This window comes from Glandiceps talaboti, chromosome 17 (genome assembly GCF_964340395.1).
Source record: "Glandiceps talaboti chromosome 17, keGlaTala1.1, whole genome shotgun sequence".
Lineage (NCBI taxonomy): Eukaryota > Metazoa > Hemichordata > Enteropneusta > Spengelidae > Glandiceps > Glandiceps talaboti.
The window spans coordinates 12,114,242-12,132,352 of NC_135565.1; the positions used below are offsets into that span (position 1 = coordinate 12,114,242).

At 36.0% G+C, this 18,111-nt stretch overlaps 1 protein-coding gene across 2 annotated transcripts in view; it reads right to left on the reverse strand.

Annotated features, from left to right (window-relative positions):
• The window catches only part of LOC144448317 (mixed lineage kinase domain-like protein), a 16,072-nt gene extending 1,282 nt beyond the window's left edge, over nucleotides 1-14,790 (reverse strand). The window contains exons 1-10 of one of the 2 annotated variants that reach the window (XM_078138508.1): nucleotides 14,641-14,790; nucleotides 10,245-10,724; nucleotides 9,875-9,940; nucleotides 9,350-9,503; nucleotides 7,294-7,400; nucleotides 5,367-5,584; nucleotides 1,817-1,953; nucleotides 1,381-1,430; nucleotides 663-803; nucleotides 1-43 (exon numbers count right to left, since the gene is read on the reverse strand). The exon at nucleotides 1-43 is cut by the window's left edge and continues 1,282 nt beyond it. In XM_078138508.1, coding sequence (XP_077994634.1) covers nucleotides 3-43; nucleotides 663-803; nucleotides 1,381-1,430; nucleotides 1,817-1,953; nucleotides 5,367-5,584; nucleotides 7,294-7,400; nucleotides 9,350-9,503; nucleotides 9,875-9,940; nucleotides 10,245-10,710 — 1,380 coding nt within the window. In that variant the 5' untranslated portion in view covers nucleotides 10,711-10,724; nucleotides 14,641-14,790 and the 3' untranslated portion in view covers nucleotides 1-2. The other variant, XM_078138509.1, reaches the window with a different exon arrangement.
• Between the last annotated feature and the right edge of the window lie 3,321 nt (nucleotides 14,791-18,111).

An 18,111-nucleotide genomic window follows, 5' to 3' on the forward strand; every position in this document is an offset into this window, starting at 1 on the left:
ATCTAGCAAGCGGAATGTGCCGTTTCCAGTTTCTCAACAATTTCTGTGGAAGACAAAAAGTGAAATATAATTAGTGTTTGCTTCATAAATGATCATAAACCGAAAATATGGAATTTACACCCTGGTCGTTCTACGTCAGGACAATATGCTTCTATGTCATGAAAACGCGGACATGCGTCACTGGTTCAGTTGTGTTTGAAATATGAGTCAAAACGTTCAAAATTACCATTACATTCCCCGAATTTTCTTGGATATATATTACTGGCGATGGTATGATTATGTTATTCCCCAATATTTTTCTTGATTCATCCGGAATTAAAATACATGTGACCTCAGGCTTTTTACACTACTCGTCTATCGACACGTGATGACAAAGACCCCTTAAGTCACTCGTATTTTCATTGGCTGAACGAAGATCTACATTTGGGAATAACTTCTAAATATGTATACAGGTTTCTCTTTGTCGAGTAACACCAATTTGATGTAAAAACTACTTCAATATAGAAGGCAACTCTATCTTGCTTGAAAAAAAACAGGATCCAAAAGCATACTATTTGACAACATTAGTTCGATTGCTCGTAATGGAAAATAACGTAGAACTAATAGAACGTAGAATAGAACTAGTTATCTAGAAGATATTCAGCTAAGGAATATAACTTTACCTCCAGTGAAGGGTCTCGTCGTTGGTTCGTGTGCCCTGCATCTTTCTACAATATCCCTAAAGTCATGGGGACATTCAATCGGTAGCTCTTCTTTTCTTTTTCTTATTAACACATATTTCAATAAATCTTGCGTAGACATTCCTAAAATAAAATAAAAAAGTAAAGTGTACTTTTAATGTCATAGACAGACACGTGATTTTCAATACATAAATTATTTTGTTCTATGAATGAGTCATTGAAATATCGAATAAGTGAAAACGAATAGCATAAAGTTGTTTCTTATCAATAGACAATGAAATTGGCTTGACGAGAATAAAACAATTATGAGACCACTTGCTTGGTTGCTTTGACTGATGATAAATTGATCAGTTGCTTGAAAGATTTGTTGTGAGACTGCTTGACTGACGGATGGACGGGCGAGTGGGAGGTAAAATTGCATGTAATGTTATGTTATCTTATCTTATCTTATCTTATCCGAACAACATTCAAATATTTTGCTTACTAATAATATCTCAATCCACGCCTGGCCTTTGCAGTTGAATCTTTACCATTCTTTTACTATTTTTAAAAATCTTACTGATGACAAGATCGTATTGATGAACAAATCTTTTGTTACCAGTACGGACTGAAATACGTCAATGTTGTCATCATCATATTGTTGTTGAAAGATACTAACTATGGTTTCTTATATGGCTGTGTCATCTCAGTATCGACGTACCTTCAAATGGCTTCATCGATGTGGCAATTTCCCACAAGACTATGCCATACCTACACAACAAAAGTATAACAAAGTTATCAATAACATTAAGCTTTTTATAATAAAAGCAAGGAAACTACAATAAAATGACGTCATCTAGAACAACAATAACAACAATTTCGACGACGACGGCTATAACAGATTAACCGTTATTCCTTTAAAAGAGGTTTTTTTTAAACTTGTAACAGGGAGCTAATACAAATGAATGTTCTATTTGCAGACTACTGCATACTGCCATAAGCTCTTCTTCTTCCGTTCACATTGTAAGATACAACAATGACACTTGTATTGTAGTTTGTCTTTTTCTGTTGAATAAAATACTTTCCGACAGCTTTCCCAAGTATCACTCCGTACACAATATTTGTGACGTACCACACACAAAAACACTGATACTTACCCATAAACGTCACTCTTGTCATTGTACTTTTCATTCAAATTTTTAAGATGTTCTGGTGCAATGTAGTTTAAGGTGTTCTTACTACTTCCATGATAAACTGCTGACGACTTTGTTTTAGCCAAACCAAAATCTGAAATCTTGAAGGTAGTGATAGAAATTTGTCAATAAATTAATAACAAGTAGAAATTGTACGTCATGTCAAAATGCCGTAAATTCACTTGGAAACCTAACACCATTTTATGAATGAAGTCAGGTACCTTTCTGTTTATAAATTACAATGCTTTGCATCAACATGAATTAAATACTTGTCTAAGGTACTATATACTACTGTATATAGAGTATATATAATTAAGTCATGCATATGAACAAAAATGGCAATTCCTCTCATTTTTCCATTACTCAAAACAAATAATCTTCGTCTGCAATGATTAGTTTTATAATAGTATACGAAGTAGATCAACGTATTAGACTAAGCAGATTATGTTAACTATATACCCCTCAGTGGCGGTATGGTGATGTGCTCATTTCTCTCGTCTTTACGCCCGTCTGTATGTCAGTGATACTATGCAAAGGCCAATATCATGTGAAATATTACACCGATCTTAAATACTGTGTATGCACAGTCATGCACCTGGGAATCTTTGCAATTTTACAAATTTGCCGTTTGCATTTTGTCTGCACGTTTTTGTAATGCATTGACATGTGTTATTACATAGTATTCAATGGTCTTGTCTTGTCTTGCCTTGTCTTGTCTTGTTTCTATTTCTGTATTTATCGCTATCTGTATGTATCTCTATTTCTCTATTTGTATCATTCTGTATCTGCATCGTAGACATACAAACACCAATACTGGTTGTCGCGTACGTAGTCAATGGTTACATGTGGAGCAATACAATCATTCAGTGAAACTTTGAAGGCTTGTACGTCGGGTGCAGAGCGAGCTACTTGTCTTGTCTTGTCTTGTCTTGTCTTGTCTAATCTCATCTTCTAATGTAGTGTAGTATAGTCTAGTTCAGGAACTCTTTTGAAAATACTACATACATATCCATATTATACACAATATTATGGGATCCCAAAGTTCAGATTAAATTTCAAATTGCCAGTTTCCGATAACATTAACAGATGTAGCAAGTGGTAATCTGATCCCCAGTTTCTTCATTTCTAAGGTTACCTCCCACCGGGACGTCACTGATGCGCTAGGAATGTCATGGGCATAGTATACTATGCACACATCAAATTTGTTTCAGCGGGCAGCAATCAGTAATTTCAATAGCTCATGCACTGACCTCGATTTGAACCATCAGTTTTAATGAATTAGCATTTAGTACTTCTAAAACCTTAAATTGCATAGATCTATTAACTTTATTTTCGAATTGATCTGTTACAGATGCTCAAGCTGAAACAGGACCGGTTTTTTTGAAACTTTTGTTAGATATAATGACGTAATCGTAATGTTGTACACCCTGAATAGTTGTGAATTATCTGTTCACGAACATGTTTGTGTATCAGCCCGGGGGGGAGGGGCTACTCCCCTTATTTGATTATACGTATATGTGCCATCCTTTGGGGTGCGTTTTCAAGCCCTTTGGTCTAAAGCGGGGTCTGCTTTTTTTTTCTAGCTGAAGAGTCTAAAACGGGGTCCATTTTGTATTATTTTCGATTGTGTTTGGTCTAAAATGTGGTCCATTGTCCTTTTCCAAAACATAACTGCCATTCCATTTAGACCAAAATGTATTTTGGTCTAGCTAAACTTTCAACTTATAAAAACCTGTAATGGTCTAAAATGGGGTATTGGTTTTTGGTCAAAGTGAGTGTAAAATGTGGCCTGGGGTTTCCAGCACTGGTACTGGCCACACACCTCTACCAGAGCTGACCACTGGGGTACCGCCCCCGGGTGTATCAGTACACATAGCATGGTGTACTATATTTAATCAAATTGATTTTAGATGCGCACCCAAAAATTAGTTCCCTCAATCAATTACAACTTTAACGTATAATACTGCTTATAAATAAATTAGACCTGTAATTGACATCTACAAGGTCTAAATATCAATATTTCAATAATTTTCTGTGAATATAGTGTTGGTTGTCTGGTTGCACAAGTAATACCCCAGTTATGTACAGATAATTATGCAGCTTTAAGGGCGACCCTTGTTATTTTCATGCTTCTTGTAATAGCATATGCATGGGTCAAATGTCAAGGAAAGAAAAACAGTAAGAGTAAATGTACTTGTTTGTGATGATTTCAATTCATAACAGTAATGTTATTATTGTGTCTCAGATAATTATTAAAGCAAGACAACTACTAAAGTCCCATCATTCAGCAATCAATAATAATTTTCTTCAAGATATGTACGTTATGTTAATATCATCCTTGAAATCTCGCGTTTTTATTATCTGATCATAAAATGCATCATATTTCTTTATGCTCCCTTTTTTCACAGAGTCAGGGCATGTATGGTCGGTTGGGCCATGTGAAACTAATGAAAATGGCTAGGGGCATCCTAATAACTCTTTACGTAAACTATATTTTGAGTTCAAGTAGAGATAACCTTTCCTATGCTCTATATTTATTCACGGGGTCCTGGAGGAATAAACAACTTTTATTCATAATTTCCTGGATTTCTATTACTATTTCCATGTTTATCTCTACCTCTGTCTCTATTTCCTACCGATATACTGTCTCATATGATTAGTGCACAGCTAATCCTAGAACAAACTTACAAACTATTTGCCCAAATAAAACATTAATGCCCCCCCCCCTCCTCCTTATAAATATCTACCTATCGCGATCGCAGTAATATTATATTTACAAAGATATATATTATATTACCTTTCGTTTATTATACCTCCTGGCCCTAGAGGTTTAGTGTGTACAATAGTACTGCTAGGCGTCTATGTTTATCAGAATTAAATGTTGCAATACTACTTTCGCCAATTGTTTAAATTTAAAAAAAATGAAAATTTAGTGATATCTTGTTATCTGATGAAATGTTATAAAGATGAAAGGAATGAGAAAATGCAAATAAAATGCCAGCAAGGATGAGTAATGTGTAACTAACTTACTTCTCAATGTATTCAAACGATTGTGTCTGCTAGCTGAGAAGCTATTTTAAGTTAGATTGACTGCTTACTAGGATATTTGTGTACATAACATCATGTTTGAATTATGTCATGCGTTACCATTGAGTTCATTAGTGTATTACATATTATGATGGTTTTGAAGAGTCAACAATATGAATCATGTTATATGCTGCATATTACAAATATTACAAATACTTTCTCTGACACGGTCTCGACATATCAATAAGCGACAATGTTGGGTTTTCAAAAGAAATTTATGAAGTATATCCAATTACTTGCATGCAATAGTTGGCCAAGGAAACAAGCAACATGTTTCAAATTGTATGACAACTGCCTTGGACGTTTCACTTATGGTCGCACCTCGTGATTGACTGAAAGCAAATACGATTGGTTAAAATTCATCGTGTTTCATTTCTTGCGCACACCGTTAGTTTTAAAGAAGTGGCTTATTTCAGTGGTGACTTACTTTAACATCCTTTGATTTGTTTACGAGGAATTTGTCGCTTGAAATACATCGATGAAGCATGGGTGGTTTGCCACTGTGGAGTTGATAAAGGCCCCTGGCACCTCCCAAAGCTAACCATATTCTGTTCTTCCAGGTGAGGTCGTAGTCATCAGGTGGATTGTCCAAGAAATCACGAAGACTTCTGTATTGCATAAACTCCATAACGACGAGACAATTATCTGTGACAAATGAAAAACAATCAACAATCTGCGATAATTGAGGTGTAAGTCTTATATCACTGTAGATATCTTGTTTGTACCTCAGCCTTTATATGTTGTAGAAAATGGTTGTGATGCACTTTACGTTTCCAAATTGTTGTGATAATGTGTCTGTAATCATCCTGAATTAGTAAAACTTTCAGTAGTGATATTTTGAATTCTCCAATAAGATGGGTAAAATTTAAATAATGCTATTGCCTTGATGGAAGAATGGATAATTATAGTGTTGTGAGTAAAATAACTATTATTAATTATCTCACTTTCCTTGAAATTAAAAGCTATTGAACTAATATACAAGCACACACACTACTTTGGTGTGATAATGATTGCCCACAACAGCGCGACAATACATAAATTTGAGAATTTATATAGTGGGAAGTGTGTCCTCTATTCCAAATGGGGTGAACTTAACGATGTGCTAATGCCGAAAGCCTCATTACGTAGTGATTTATAGATACACTGTTCATTCTGGCATGCTCTGAATTGTAGTGTAGGTAGGTCAAGTGTGATAAACTTCAGAAATTAACATTCACTTTTTACAGACTTTATGAATTGACACAACTATATAAGCAACCACTAAGAACCAAGTGCCCTTCGTCCAAATCTTGCATTTTCATAGAAAACTGGGTAAAATAATGAAAACTCTCCCACATTTCCTCCTTGACCTTTTTTTACGTATTCGAGAAAATATCTAATAATAAAATCGCAACGATTGTGAATTCTCATAAGAAATAGTGGATGCGGAAACTGATATCAACTTAAAAAGACAGTATAAAACTGTTCTTCCAATCTGTAATGGCTGTACATCTGATAGGAACAAAAAACAACACATGGAGACCATTTGGAAAACAATGGAAAAACTGAACTAGACACTTACACATGAAATAAAATCTACCTACCCCCACCTATTCTTAAATTGAGTGTAATCGGAACCATGCACTCTTTTTTATTAGGCCTAATATTATTGTTATGTATAAAAACAATATACACGTGCAAAACACACAACACACATGTGCTGTATTCATTTTCTGTTGACATAGTTTATTCCTTGTGCGGCAGTAGCATAGATAGAAGGCATACCATTGTGTAAGTTAATCTCCGCTATCATATATCTATCGTGTCACAGTTGTGGTTGTTCTTCCACGTATCAACATATGGTTTTTGAAAAGTCAGTCTATTATGCTACAAGAACACCAACTGTCTCAGAAGATCCTACTTAATTTAGCTACTTAAAAAATTAAAAGAATTTTAAAATCTATTCCACGCGTAAAAGTATTCGATTGACCTTTTCTGACCATAACAACTTCAAGTGGTAAATGTATACGATTTACATAGTCAATTATTGTAATGTGTCAAGTTAACAGTCTCTCATACTAATAAATCATTGGATCGATTATTCATCTCTTTATGTTTGTCAATGTTTTTGGATTATAGGTCTATTAAACAGAACTATGGCTAGACTAACTGTTGTAAAAAAAAAACATTATCACACTATATAACGAGAAATGGTGTCTGTCTGTCTGTCTGTCTGTCTGTCTGTCTGTCTGTCTGTCTGTCTGTCTGTCTTGCTGCAACACAGTTGTTCACGGTTTGCAAAATAAAGTTAGCTATGTCATTATAATGGTATGTGTGTTTTTATTGTTTGAGTAAAACATAGAATATAATATTACCTGGTTCTGTGCAAATTCCAAAAGGCCGTACAACACTGTCACAATCAAGCCGTTTCATGTTCGTAGCTTCTTTTACCAAACTTTCTTTTAATCCTTCAATGCAGCCCCTGAAAGCAAACATAGTCAGGATAATTTATTCACTATAGCAAACATTCTGAAGTAATTGCTAAAGCATACCTTTAACATTATTTTTCCATTATCTAAGTAGAATTTATATTATATAATTACAAAAGCTGCAAATTTTCCTTTATCTATGCAGTCTTCAGTTAAGGATAAATCATATATAACACAGAACTTGAATGTTATTTCATTTTGTTTTACATTAAATTTGCGGCCTACAATATACCTAATAAAAGTTTCCATGTTTACGCACTTCTCATGGCCTTTTTTGTCCTTGCAAAGGCTGCATGTAAAGGCACGTCGGCAAAGATTCCCACGTCATAATAATTCTGCAACTAATTATATGTGAATCCGCTCTGTCCGTAGGCACAAAGTATTATGGGTGAATATGGTAAAATAGTTATTACTGCATAACAGATTGATTCTATAAAATATATGAACATATTTCTTAGACTAGTAATTAAACAATTTTATGCATTCATTTAAATTTGAAAAGCATTTTTTTTAAATTTACATGATGATCATTCTTTTTAACCCAACAGCTATGCAAATTTGTCAGGTGTCCATCAGTTTCAACTAAAATATGCACAGCAAGCTATGTTAATAGCGAAAAATAACCGGAACTACTTTCAGTTTATATTGTATTTTGGGGGACTCAAAAACATTCCTGTCCACTACCAGGAGATGGTTACTATTTTGATGGCACATTGAAAATGTATTAATTCCGTGAATAATTGTCAAGTCATTAGACTTTGATGTCCGACGATGGGCAGATGAGTCTCTGGTAATGTGGACAGTGTAGAAAGCTGATGTCCCATCACTGTATTTGACTACAATTATTCAATAAAACCATGGTCATGATCTCTATAGCAGACAATGAAAGAATTCATGATTCCAAAGTGTAGCGAGAGTATTCTTGTTACTTCAAAAATTGAAAGTAAGACAGTGAAATGTATCATAAATAAACCATTTACACACCAACAGATACACCAATGTCATCCAATCTTAGAACCGAAGAGGTCAAGGGTTACCAGCTGATCATGATACACCAATTAACAGCGACCATATGTAAGCATAACAAATCATAGTGTTTGTGTGTTAATTGAAATTATTACCGAGCCCAATGGCGTCAAAATGGATGCTATAGTGTACAGAATGTATTGCAGGATTTAATTTATTCTCGCTCACGATGTTGTGTTTTGTCATCCTATCACACGCGAATAATGGAATATACAGCTGCAGGATCTGGAATACAGCGGATCACCGTGAAAATAAGTGCATCCCTGTATAGTCAGTTCCACATTTCGACATTTCAAAGTGTGCCTGTGGTACATTGACCTCTGAAGTGACCGCAAGAATGATAATTCTAATATGTAATTTCTGCCAATGCTCTCTTTCAGCCTCCGGTCGGTCGACGGCTTCTAGCATGCCTCCTGGGAGTATGCTTTATGAACGCTCTGTAAACTAGATTTGCCATATGTAGTGTACAAAACAGCTGTCATCATCAGCAAACAAACCACAAACATTCATCCTACAACTGGGCCTGCCTGCAAAGACCACCAGCAGACATTTCTGTATATTATTTAGGTCCTATTTTGCTGCATCGAAAATATGATAAATGAATTCACTTGCAAGAATTTACTGTTGTACATGTTGACTCCAGTTTTGGCGACAATTAATGCACATGTGACTCGGGACTGTTCGGTCGAAATAAAGACAGTTGACACAAATCTGTCCTCAGTCGAGTAATCGCTTTACTGTTTTTCTTTTAAAACGAGAGGAAAGTGTTTACTCGTAAAGTATTTTTTTCTCGTCGATGACAGGTAGGTTCAGGATGGATTGGCAGATTTTCCATCGACGTCTAAAGGGGAGTGTTATGTAATGATTTAGATGTTAACATGTAAACGTTATGGAGGTTGCTGTAAATCGTCCCTACCTTTTAGGAGTAAATTTCTTGACCGCCACTGTATCTGCAAAACATTCTGCTCTGTACACAGTTCCATATCTACCAGATCCAATCTCTTCATGTACTGTCAAATCATTGCTACTAATGTGCCTTAACTCTGATTTCTTCAGACCACTTTCTGAATCTACAAAGAAAAGTAAAGACTTTTGGAGAATGAAATACTTTCAAATTAAATAGGCAACATTTTTCCTTTTCCATTCCTTTTTCATTTTTAACAGATATTTAATTTCCTAAACAGCGCATACATACATACATACATACATACATACATACATACATACATACATACATACATACATACACACGCACGCACGCACGCACGCATGCATGCATAATACATACATACCATGCATACATGCATGCATGCATTCATACATACATACATACATACATACATACATACATACATACATACATATATCCATCCATCCATCCATCCATCCATCCATACATACATACATACATACATACATACATACATACATACATACATACCTCTTGCCACTGATTGCTTAATCTCAGTCTTGACAGAATCTACCATATTGCAGAGATCCTCTTGGCCTGTGTGGAATAGATAAAACCAATTATCTGAGTTTAAAACACATACAAACAGGGACCACAACAGTGATGATATGTCTGCAAAGGGTCAACAACATGCAATCGTTAATATATGCAGACATGTAATTAAATACAAGTAACGTAACGTAATGTATAGTGTTTATGGATCGTTCTATGTCATTTCACTCTTGCCTTATCTGATTACAACTTACACGAGCTTATGTTACGATGCCTGCCGAGAACGCAGTCAGAAAAGAAGGCAGGCATACGGATACACGAGCAGTATTTATAGGAGTATTACAAGTACCTTTCCGTAGACCATCAAGATAGGTTTTGAATTCTTCACAATCTTTTCTTTCATCTTCATCGTCTTCGTTATTTTTCTGTTTCCTATCAACAAAATTATCACATCTGGTTGTAATGGCAAAACCTAACAATTCCGGTACGACGCTATCTATCAGAGAATTCAAGTCATCAAAACCAGACTTGATGTCTTCTAGTTTCAAAGTTTTCAAGAATGTGTCCTCCTTCCGGAATTGAGAAATGAAGTCTGTTGCATCCTTTAAACACGAATTAAGTTTCTGTAGCGGTTCCTGATAGGCGGTTCGTTCATCTTCAGTTTCGAATTGTAGAATCCTTGCTAGTATTGGCTCTAATTCACCGATTCTCTCACAAAGACGTATAGATCTTTCTTTGTGTACATTCACCTCTTTTGCGATCTTGCTTATTTGAAGGGTTGATGAAGCAATTGCTTCCAGAGTGTCCAGCGACATCTTTCGGAATCTACCTGGAAATGAAACAAATTGTCAGTTTTTAGTATGTGCAATACGTTATTTGTTCTTCAGTGTGGAACAAATCAGCATTTCTTTTGTAGATCTAGAAGCACCCGTACTCAACTCTTTGTTTCTCATTGTAACAATTTAAAAATTGTTGGTCGGTCGGTTAAGCATTAAAAAACGTATATGTAATTGTACATGTTTGTGATACTTTCATTTCAAGAATGTACTATTTAAATAAGTCTGAAGGAAACTTTGAACCATTTCTGTCATAAAGTTATCAAATTTCAGAGAATAAACGGTAATTTTCGCTCAGATACGCATTCGTGTGTTCTCAATCGTACAATCAGTGATTTTGTTATTTTTTACTAGTGCCGTAGAGGGCGCAATTTTAAAACCTTTTTCTATAGTGAAGATATATATAGGGTCGGTCAGGGTCATAACAAACATAGGCTTAAGTAAGGCCACCCTTAGCCTCATATACTCCTTTTCAAAACTAAAGATTTTTTTCTGATACCTAACTATATCATGAATTATATCATTGTTTACTGCGTCATTGTGGTCATATCGTTTTCGACACAATAAACACACAGACACAAGAGCAAGAACTAACGAAATGAAATAAAAACTATTACAAGAGGTATATATTGAAATGTAAATTATATACGATATCAATAACTATTACCGTAAATAAAAAGAATAATAAAGACAAAAACATGACCTTTGACCCGTGAGAGAACAACTTTTAAATTTAATTATGAATATCGCAATCTCCCTACAAAAGATGGCAACTAATTGTGATAAAATCAATTTTTCATTACCTAGATGTTATACACAGAATGAATCACATATCGTGTATGAGTTTATTTAGAATTGTTCGGTATAATAAAAATATGTATACTAAAGTACATTTGCAAGTCAGTGAAAGGTTATGCACAAGCACATGTCACTTGCTGTTGACAGTTAACTTTAATATTCAACACCTCTAGGGAATAGGTTCATCTCAAGTGATGTTTACTTTGCAGAAGCACATACGAAATCAGTCATGGTGACTTGCCAAAACACTTTACAAAAACAAGACAGAACTAAGATTAAGAGTGTAACTCTATCAAAATATCCAGATGTTTTCTACAGTCATTAATTATCATTAAACTGTCAACTTGAATACATTCTGGTGTTATTACAATAGTGCTTTATACTGGTAACAACGGTTGCCATGTGTTCAGAGATGCTCAGCTTTCAGTTCTGAGGCTCAGGAAGGTTTTACTAATTCTCTACAAAATATCATGATACACAGCATCGCTTAGTTTCTATTAGTCATATAGTCATCCCTCATTAAGCAATACTTTCTGTAACGACGTAAAACTCCCTTTACCTGTGACCGAATTACGACACTTTTGACTTGAAGAAATCAGCATTGTGTACTTGATAACTTATGCTACGACAAAGAATATTAACATACATAAACAATGGCGGCCTCCCTCATGTACTATCTGACCTATAAAATGTAATGTATAGTGTGTTGCTGACTTTCTGACACATATTATTGTGGTGTATAGTTTCATTACATGTCATGTGTTAAATAATAAAGTTAATTCACTCTAATGACTAGGTAAAAACGTTAGAATAGTTCAGAATTTATAAGTCAAAATTGTTAAACGGTATAGCCCTACGTCATAAGAAATAACCCCCAACAATATGTTTGGTGACTTAAATTGTGTGCGTATTACAGCGGAAGAAACTAAGCTGTGCAGAATCGACAGTCAGGACGGACATACTTAATCTAGCAGATGGTAATCTGTATACATTGTAATACAAATGTTGCACACGTCTGTCTCTTGCAGTCACAACTACCCCATCTGTGCATGATATATACCACACTCAGTGTACAATCTTAATACAATGCATGTTTTTGTTTTGACTTGTTTTGTAAAACTTATCACGGGGATACTCGGTGTCTTTAATGTTGTCCTTGTTTATTCATATAATACACTTGAAAAGATACAACATATTGTATTATAATGTATATAAATTATGCGAGAGATAGACAATGCAACAATTCCTATCCATCCTGACAGTCGATTATGCACAGTTTAGTTTCTCCTGCTGTAAGTAATCAGCGTTTCTTCAATAAGAATAAAACTTTATAGTATTGAATTATATTTAATCATACCATGAACGAGCCGGGTTGAACAAAAATGTGGAATATATACTCTGGGCGTTCTACGCCACGACAACGCGTGTCTATGTCATTGGCTCTGCTGTGTTCGTAGTATGAGTAAAAACCTTCAAACCTACCATTACTTTCTCTCATTTTAAGAGATATTACTGGCGATGGTATCATTATTATAATTCTCCAATATTTTCTTCATTATGTCAGAAACTAAATACTAAACTGAATACCATACCTCTACATGTTTACATGCATACATTCTGACATAAGGTTCGTGAAAACACTACAATTTTATTTTTAGACTGGATTCCATTCTACTTCATTAACGTTTAGTTATGGACAGATCAACGTCTGCTTTTCAACTTTTGTCATCCTGCATAGTATTGAATTTAACACCGGGAGTGTCTATACACAAATAATTTCTCTCATCTGTCGATTTACCATCTGTCTGTCTGTCTGTCTGTCTGCCTGTCTGTCTGTCTGTCTGTCTGTCTGTCTGTCTGTCTGTCTGTCTGTCTGTCTGTCTGTCTGTCTGTCTGTCTGTCTGTCTGTCTGTCTGTCTGTCTGTCTGTTTGCCTGCCTGCCTGTCTACCTGCCTGTCTGCCTGTCTTTGTGCGTTTCTGTGTATAATTCCATACGTGCGACAGTGTGACTGTATACGGTTGCTTTTCAACGCAGTTGTCGGATGGTGTGTGCATGGTTGTCTTTGCCTAATACCACGTTCAATTTACCAAAGACAACCGATCAATGGTTTGAGTGTGAATGTGTGAAAATAAGACATGGGGATATAGTTGTACAATGAATATCGTGAAGTCATCACCACAAAAAGAGCCATGATATTAATAGTTTATACTACTCAGCGCTCACGCGTCTTAGTGTACTAAACCTAGTTTTGGAAATGTGACTGTCGGTGGATTTGCTACACTATAAGAACTGTATTATCTTTCACTTTTGCACCGTTGAATGGGTGTACGTTTGTATTCAGTTAACTATATTAAAAGTGTAGGAATGCCTATGATTTTTATTTCAAGTGGCATTTGATTATTAGTACTGTACAGTAACAAAACAACTATCCAATGCACTAACAAGACACCTAAATTCATGACCTTGCATTCAAATTGGGCGACTGTGTTCTTTGTTCTTATCCAGAAGCGAATATCGCTTTGTTTTTTATTATAAATTCAGTTTTAGTTTCAGGACATGCTCACTCGAGCTTTAATACGAAACAATACAAAAGCCCTTTCTGTTCCGTTACATCTACTCATAGCGGAGGCCTCTGAGAACGTGACCAGCAAGGGATCTCGAGATAGAAAGCTAAAATAAGATATTCCAACGCCCATCATACCACACAAAGGACGAAACTTGAAACCGTGACGAATTGACGCCTCGTCTACTTAACCTTTTATGCTATACGTACTGACACCAGACAATAAACAGATCAAATGTCGTTTGGGTATATTAAAATATTACGGATAATTTACTCCCACCATACAGAAAACAATAATATTTCGTAATAAAACACTAATCGAAACTCTACTTTTGAAACTACTCGTTCATTAAAGTTCTACTTTTGGAAAGGCTAGTTGTGTTTTGATTGCAGTAAGTAGCCTTGGTGTTAACAGGGCATACATGCACTATGTATTTGCTTTACATACGATATATAATACTTCATACTAATATTAAAACACACACAAAATTTAATGTATATCTAAAGGCGTCAAAACAACCATAAAAATATTCTATGCATCACCCACCTTCTATGTGGACGGATGTACTTTCAGTCCCCAATAGTTAAGGATGACATCGACAGCTAGCTAGGACGTCTAAGACCCTGGTTAGTTGTATCGTATGGCAAGTGATGTGATGCAACAACAGTTCGTCACCCTCATCAATCAACCAGACATATCTGCATGAACGCACCGATAATATTACCATAAATATCCAAAATAATATTTCCCCGCGCTAAAATAAATTTGCATGGTTCCAAACACACCCAGTGTGTTGTTTTGTAATATTTTTTAATTAAATTTTTTTTAAGCATAGAGCTGTTGAAGTTTGTCTAATAACACCAGTGTACTATTAATATTAAGGCCAATAACATCAGTAGGCATAACGTCTGTGATACTCGGCTTTCAACGATGAGTCTGAGGCGTGGCAGGTTCTTTCCTCTTGTGACAAAGTTCCATCCGCGCGTTATTTTTATTTTTTGAGAATATGACCAAATCCATATAATCAAAAACACACAAACCTTTTTCTGAAAATGTACTTGAAGTGTGACCCGTTATCGCGTGTGTCTTTCCGCTAAAGCACGTCGTTACTGGATATAATATTACACACTTTCATCTGATATAGCTGTATGCATACCGTGGCCTCTGGTACGGAAAGGTTTCAGTTGTTGAGGAGTCTTGCTGCGTTCATTTGAAAACTTGTTTATCTGTCTAATATTTCGGTTTAGGGTTACGCTTTGAATTTTTCTCCGTCGCTTTTTGACATTCTGCATTTTTGTAGCATTAGAATAACCAGATTTATTTTCCAAAAAGGTGTCAATAGTTCAAACATGATGTATCAAATTAGTTTTACGAGGTCATTTTCAGTTTAATAGTTTGTTGATGATGTAATTTGAAAATGAATGAGGAAAGGAGGCGTCTGATTGGTTGCGTAAATGTATGCATCAAGGGGCAAAATAGATATACTTACAAATGTTCCTTCAGTGCAGTAAAAGGTGTTTACCTATCTTTATCACGTGACTTATCTCACTTTCTCCTTCATAAATCTTACGTGATCAGAAAAAAATAAGAAGAATTACTTGACAGATTTGAGAAAGCAACTTTGCCGTCAAACACTGACAAATTATCATTCTTTTGCTAATTAGGCTATACCCTATGTATATACATAGACACTCCACCGCTATAACACTCGACTGACATGACATGTCATGGCACTGATTTCTAATCCAAACGAAGTTTCCAAAGAGCACTCCCAGTGGCCAAAATACACGATATTTTGTTTTTCCAATAACAGGAATATTAGGTATTTTAAGTTTAATTCACCATTCACTCTTTATGGTTAATAAAGTGTATGTAATAACAGTTTTTTTTTATTAATCCAAAGCAGTGTGAATGATAAGAAAGGTTAATGAAAGTAATGTTGACTAGCATCAATCGATTAAAATATGAAAGTGTAGTGTATAAAAGTTACAATCATGTTATAACTTTGTACAAACGAACCAGACACGTTAGAACAGCACAAGCGCTAGCTGCAACTGGGTCATTTTTTGCATCAAAGATGTAAAAAACGATCAATTGCTTATAAAAATACATTGTACCTGTTAATTACTGGTCAAAATTATCTGCAGGTAGTGTAGTGGGAAGTTTAATTTTAAACAAAGGCTCGGCTTTGAATCTGTCACCATGTTAAAACTGTACTAGTTGTAACTATGGGGTATAATTTTTCGATCAGACAACCACAATATATTCACAGGAAATTGTTAAAATGCAAGTAATTAGACATTTTACATGTTAATCAGTGGTTTATATTATCCGTAGGCATTCAGAAATTGGTTGAATACTGATCGCCGAGAGAGTAGAAAAAGGATATTTTACCCCTATTCTCAGAGGGTGATCTGAAAATGTACCTATTTTTTACGATTCCTCGGACCGAGATGGCCGACGAAAAACATCCCCTAACCATGAAATTTCTAATCAAGCATGTGTACCAGCTTCGTCTCCGGGGTCCCTGATAAACCTAGGGTTGGCGCGTCATTGATATTTTTTGAGAGTCCATTGACTAAAATGTTGCTTAGTTCTTGTCGTACCAGACGATATTATAATTTGGAAATATTGATTGATTAGACACTATAGTGTGGTGGAATGTTAGTGTAGACAAAACTAACATTTAGCGGTTCGCAAAAAAGCGTGAAAATGTTGTTCTGTCGGCATGGTTAATGTAGCTATGTTGAGCTTCGGAAAGGCGTTGTTATTTTGGATACAAATGGAGTAAAGTAAGTGACAATGTGACGCCATGTGACGCGACGTTGATGTGATCTCGGGTGGCAAGATTTTCATGAACATTGATTGAGGGGTTGGTATTTGATTGAGACACTCGTTTTGGGAAGGTATCCTTATAAGGGAATCTGGCCCCCCAGCAGAGACCAGACCCGAACCATGTGCTTTCTCGCCCCAGCATTCTCTTTCTTGCGGACTATGGTTGAATAAACACGTACATCATGATCTACTGTCGGGGTGACTTATCCTACAGTTGTGTCTTTGGGGACTCCGATTGACGTACATGAAGACTATCTTGGTATCCAGAGTAGTAGAACTACTGGGATATTGGTACTGGTGTACTATTTGGGACTGGCAATGTTTGCTGGATGTTATAATATTGCAGATCGGTAGATCTAGTCTACACAGAGGCTGAACACGGTAGGAACTAGCGATTTGTGAACCGGGGTTAGCTACCGAACACATACTTCTCATTTCTTATAGTTATCCAAACCCCACCCGGTACCCAGGTTCACAACAATACAGTTGCGACATCAGTTGTTGGTCTGTTTGGTGTGGTGTTACTCGATATATCTGACATTTCGTGTTGTTGGAGAGAACCGACAGCGCAGTGTTGACGCTCTGCAGCTGACTGCCCGGAGAGTTGCTGTACTTGCTTGAATGCCAGCGCGCAGCGTGCAGTAGTTTATTAATCGCCGTGTTTCTCATAGAGTTATACAGTAACTATGCTTTGTCTTCTTTCCAACTATACTGTATAGTTTTACCTGTCTTTTCTGTCATGGTTTGGACTACGTTAGCAATCTTGTTTTCTCCCATTGGCGTTTTCTTATACCATGTGTACGATGACGGTGTGTAGTTTATCGATCGCCAAGTAGAATGTGTAGTTTATCGATCGCCTAGTAGAACGGGCTTTCTAGTGCGTTCATTTCCCGGGGACGACGGCTAACAAACTCTCCGTAGGTTTGAACAGAACTCGTAGCTTGGGTTTCGGGGGGGGGGGGGGGGGGGGGGTCGAAAATATATCGAGGTTAAACGATTTCGCCCTAGCTTGACCAAACCTTGTCTTGCTTTCCGACTCGTTGAATTCGAGGTATTCTTGACCACCTGCTCTCTTCTTCAGTTGAATGTCCCCAAACTTCAGGTCCCGATTTTCTTGACCTCAAACATATTGGTGTTGTTTAGCCACACTGTGTTGAATAGTGCCCTCTGGTGTTGACCTCC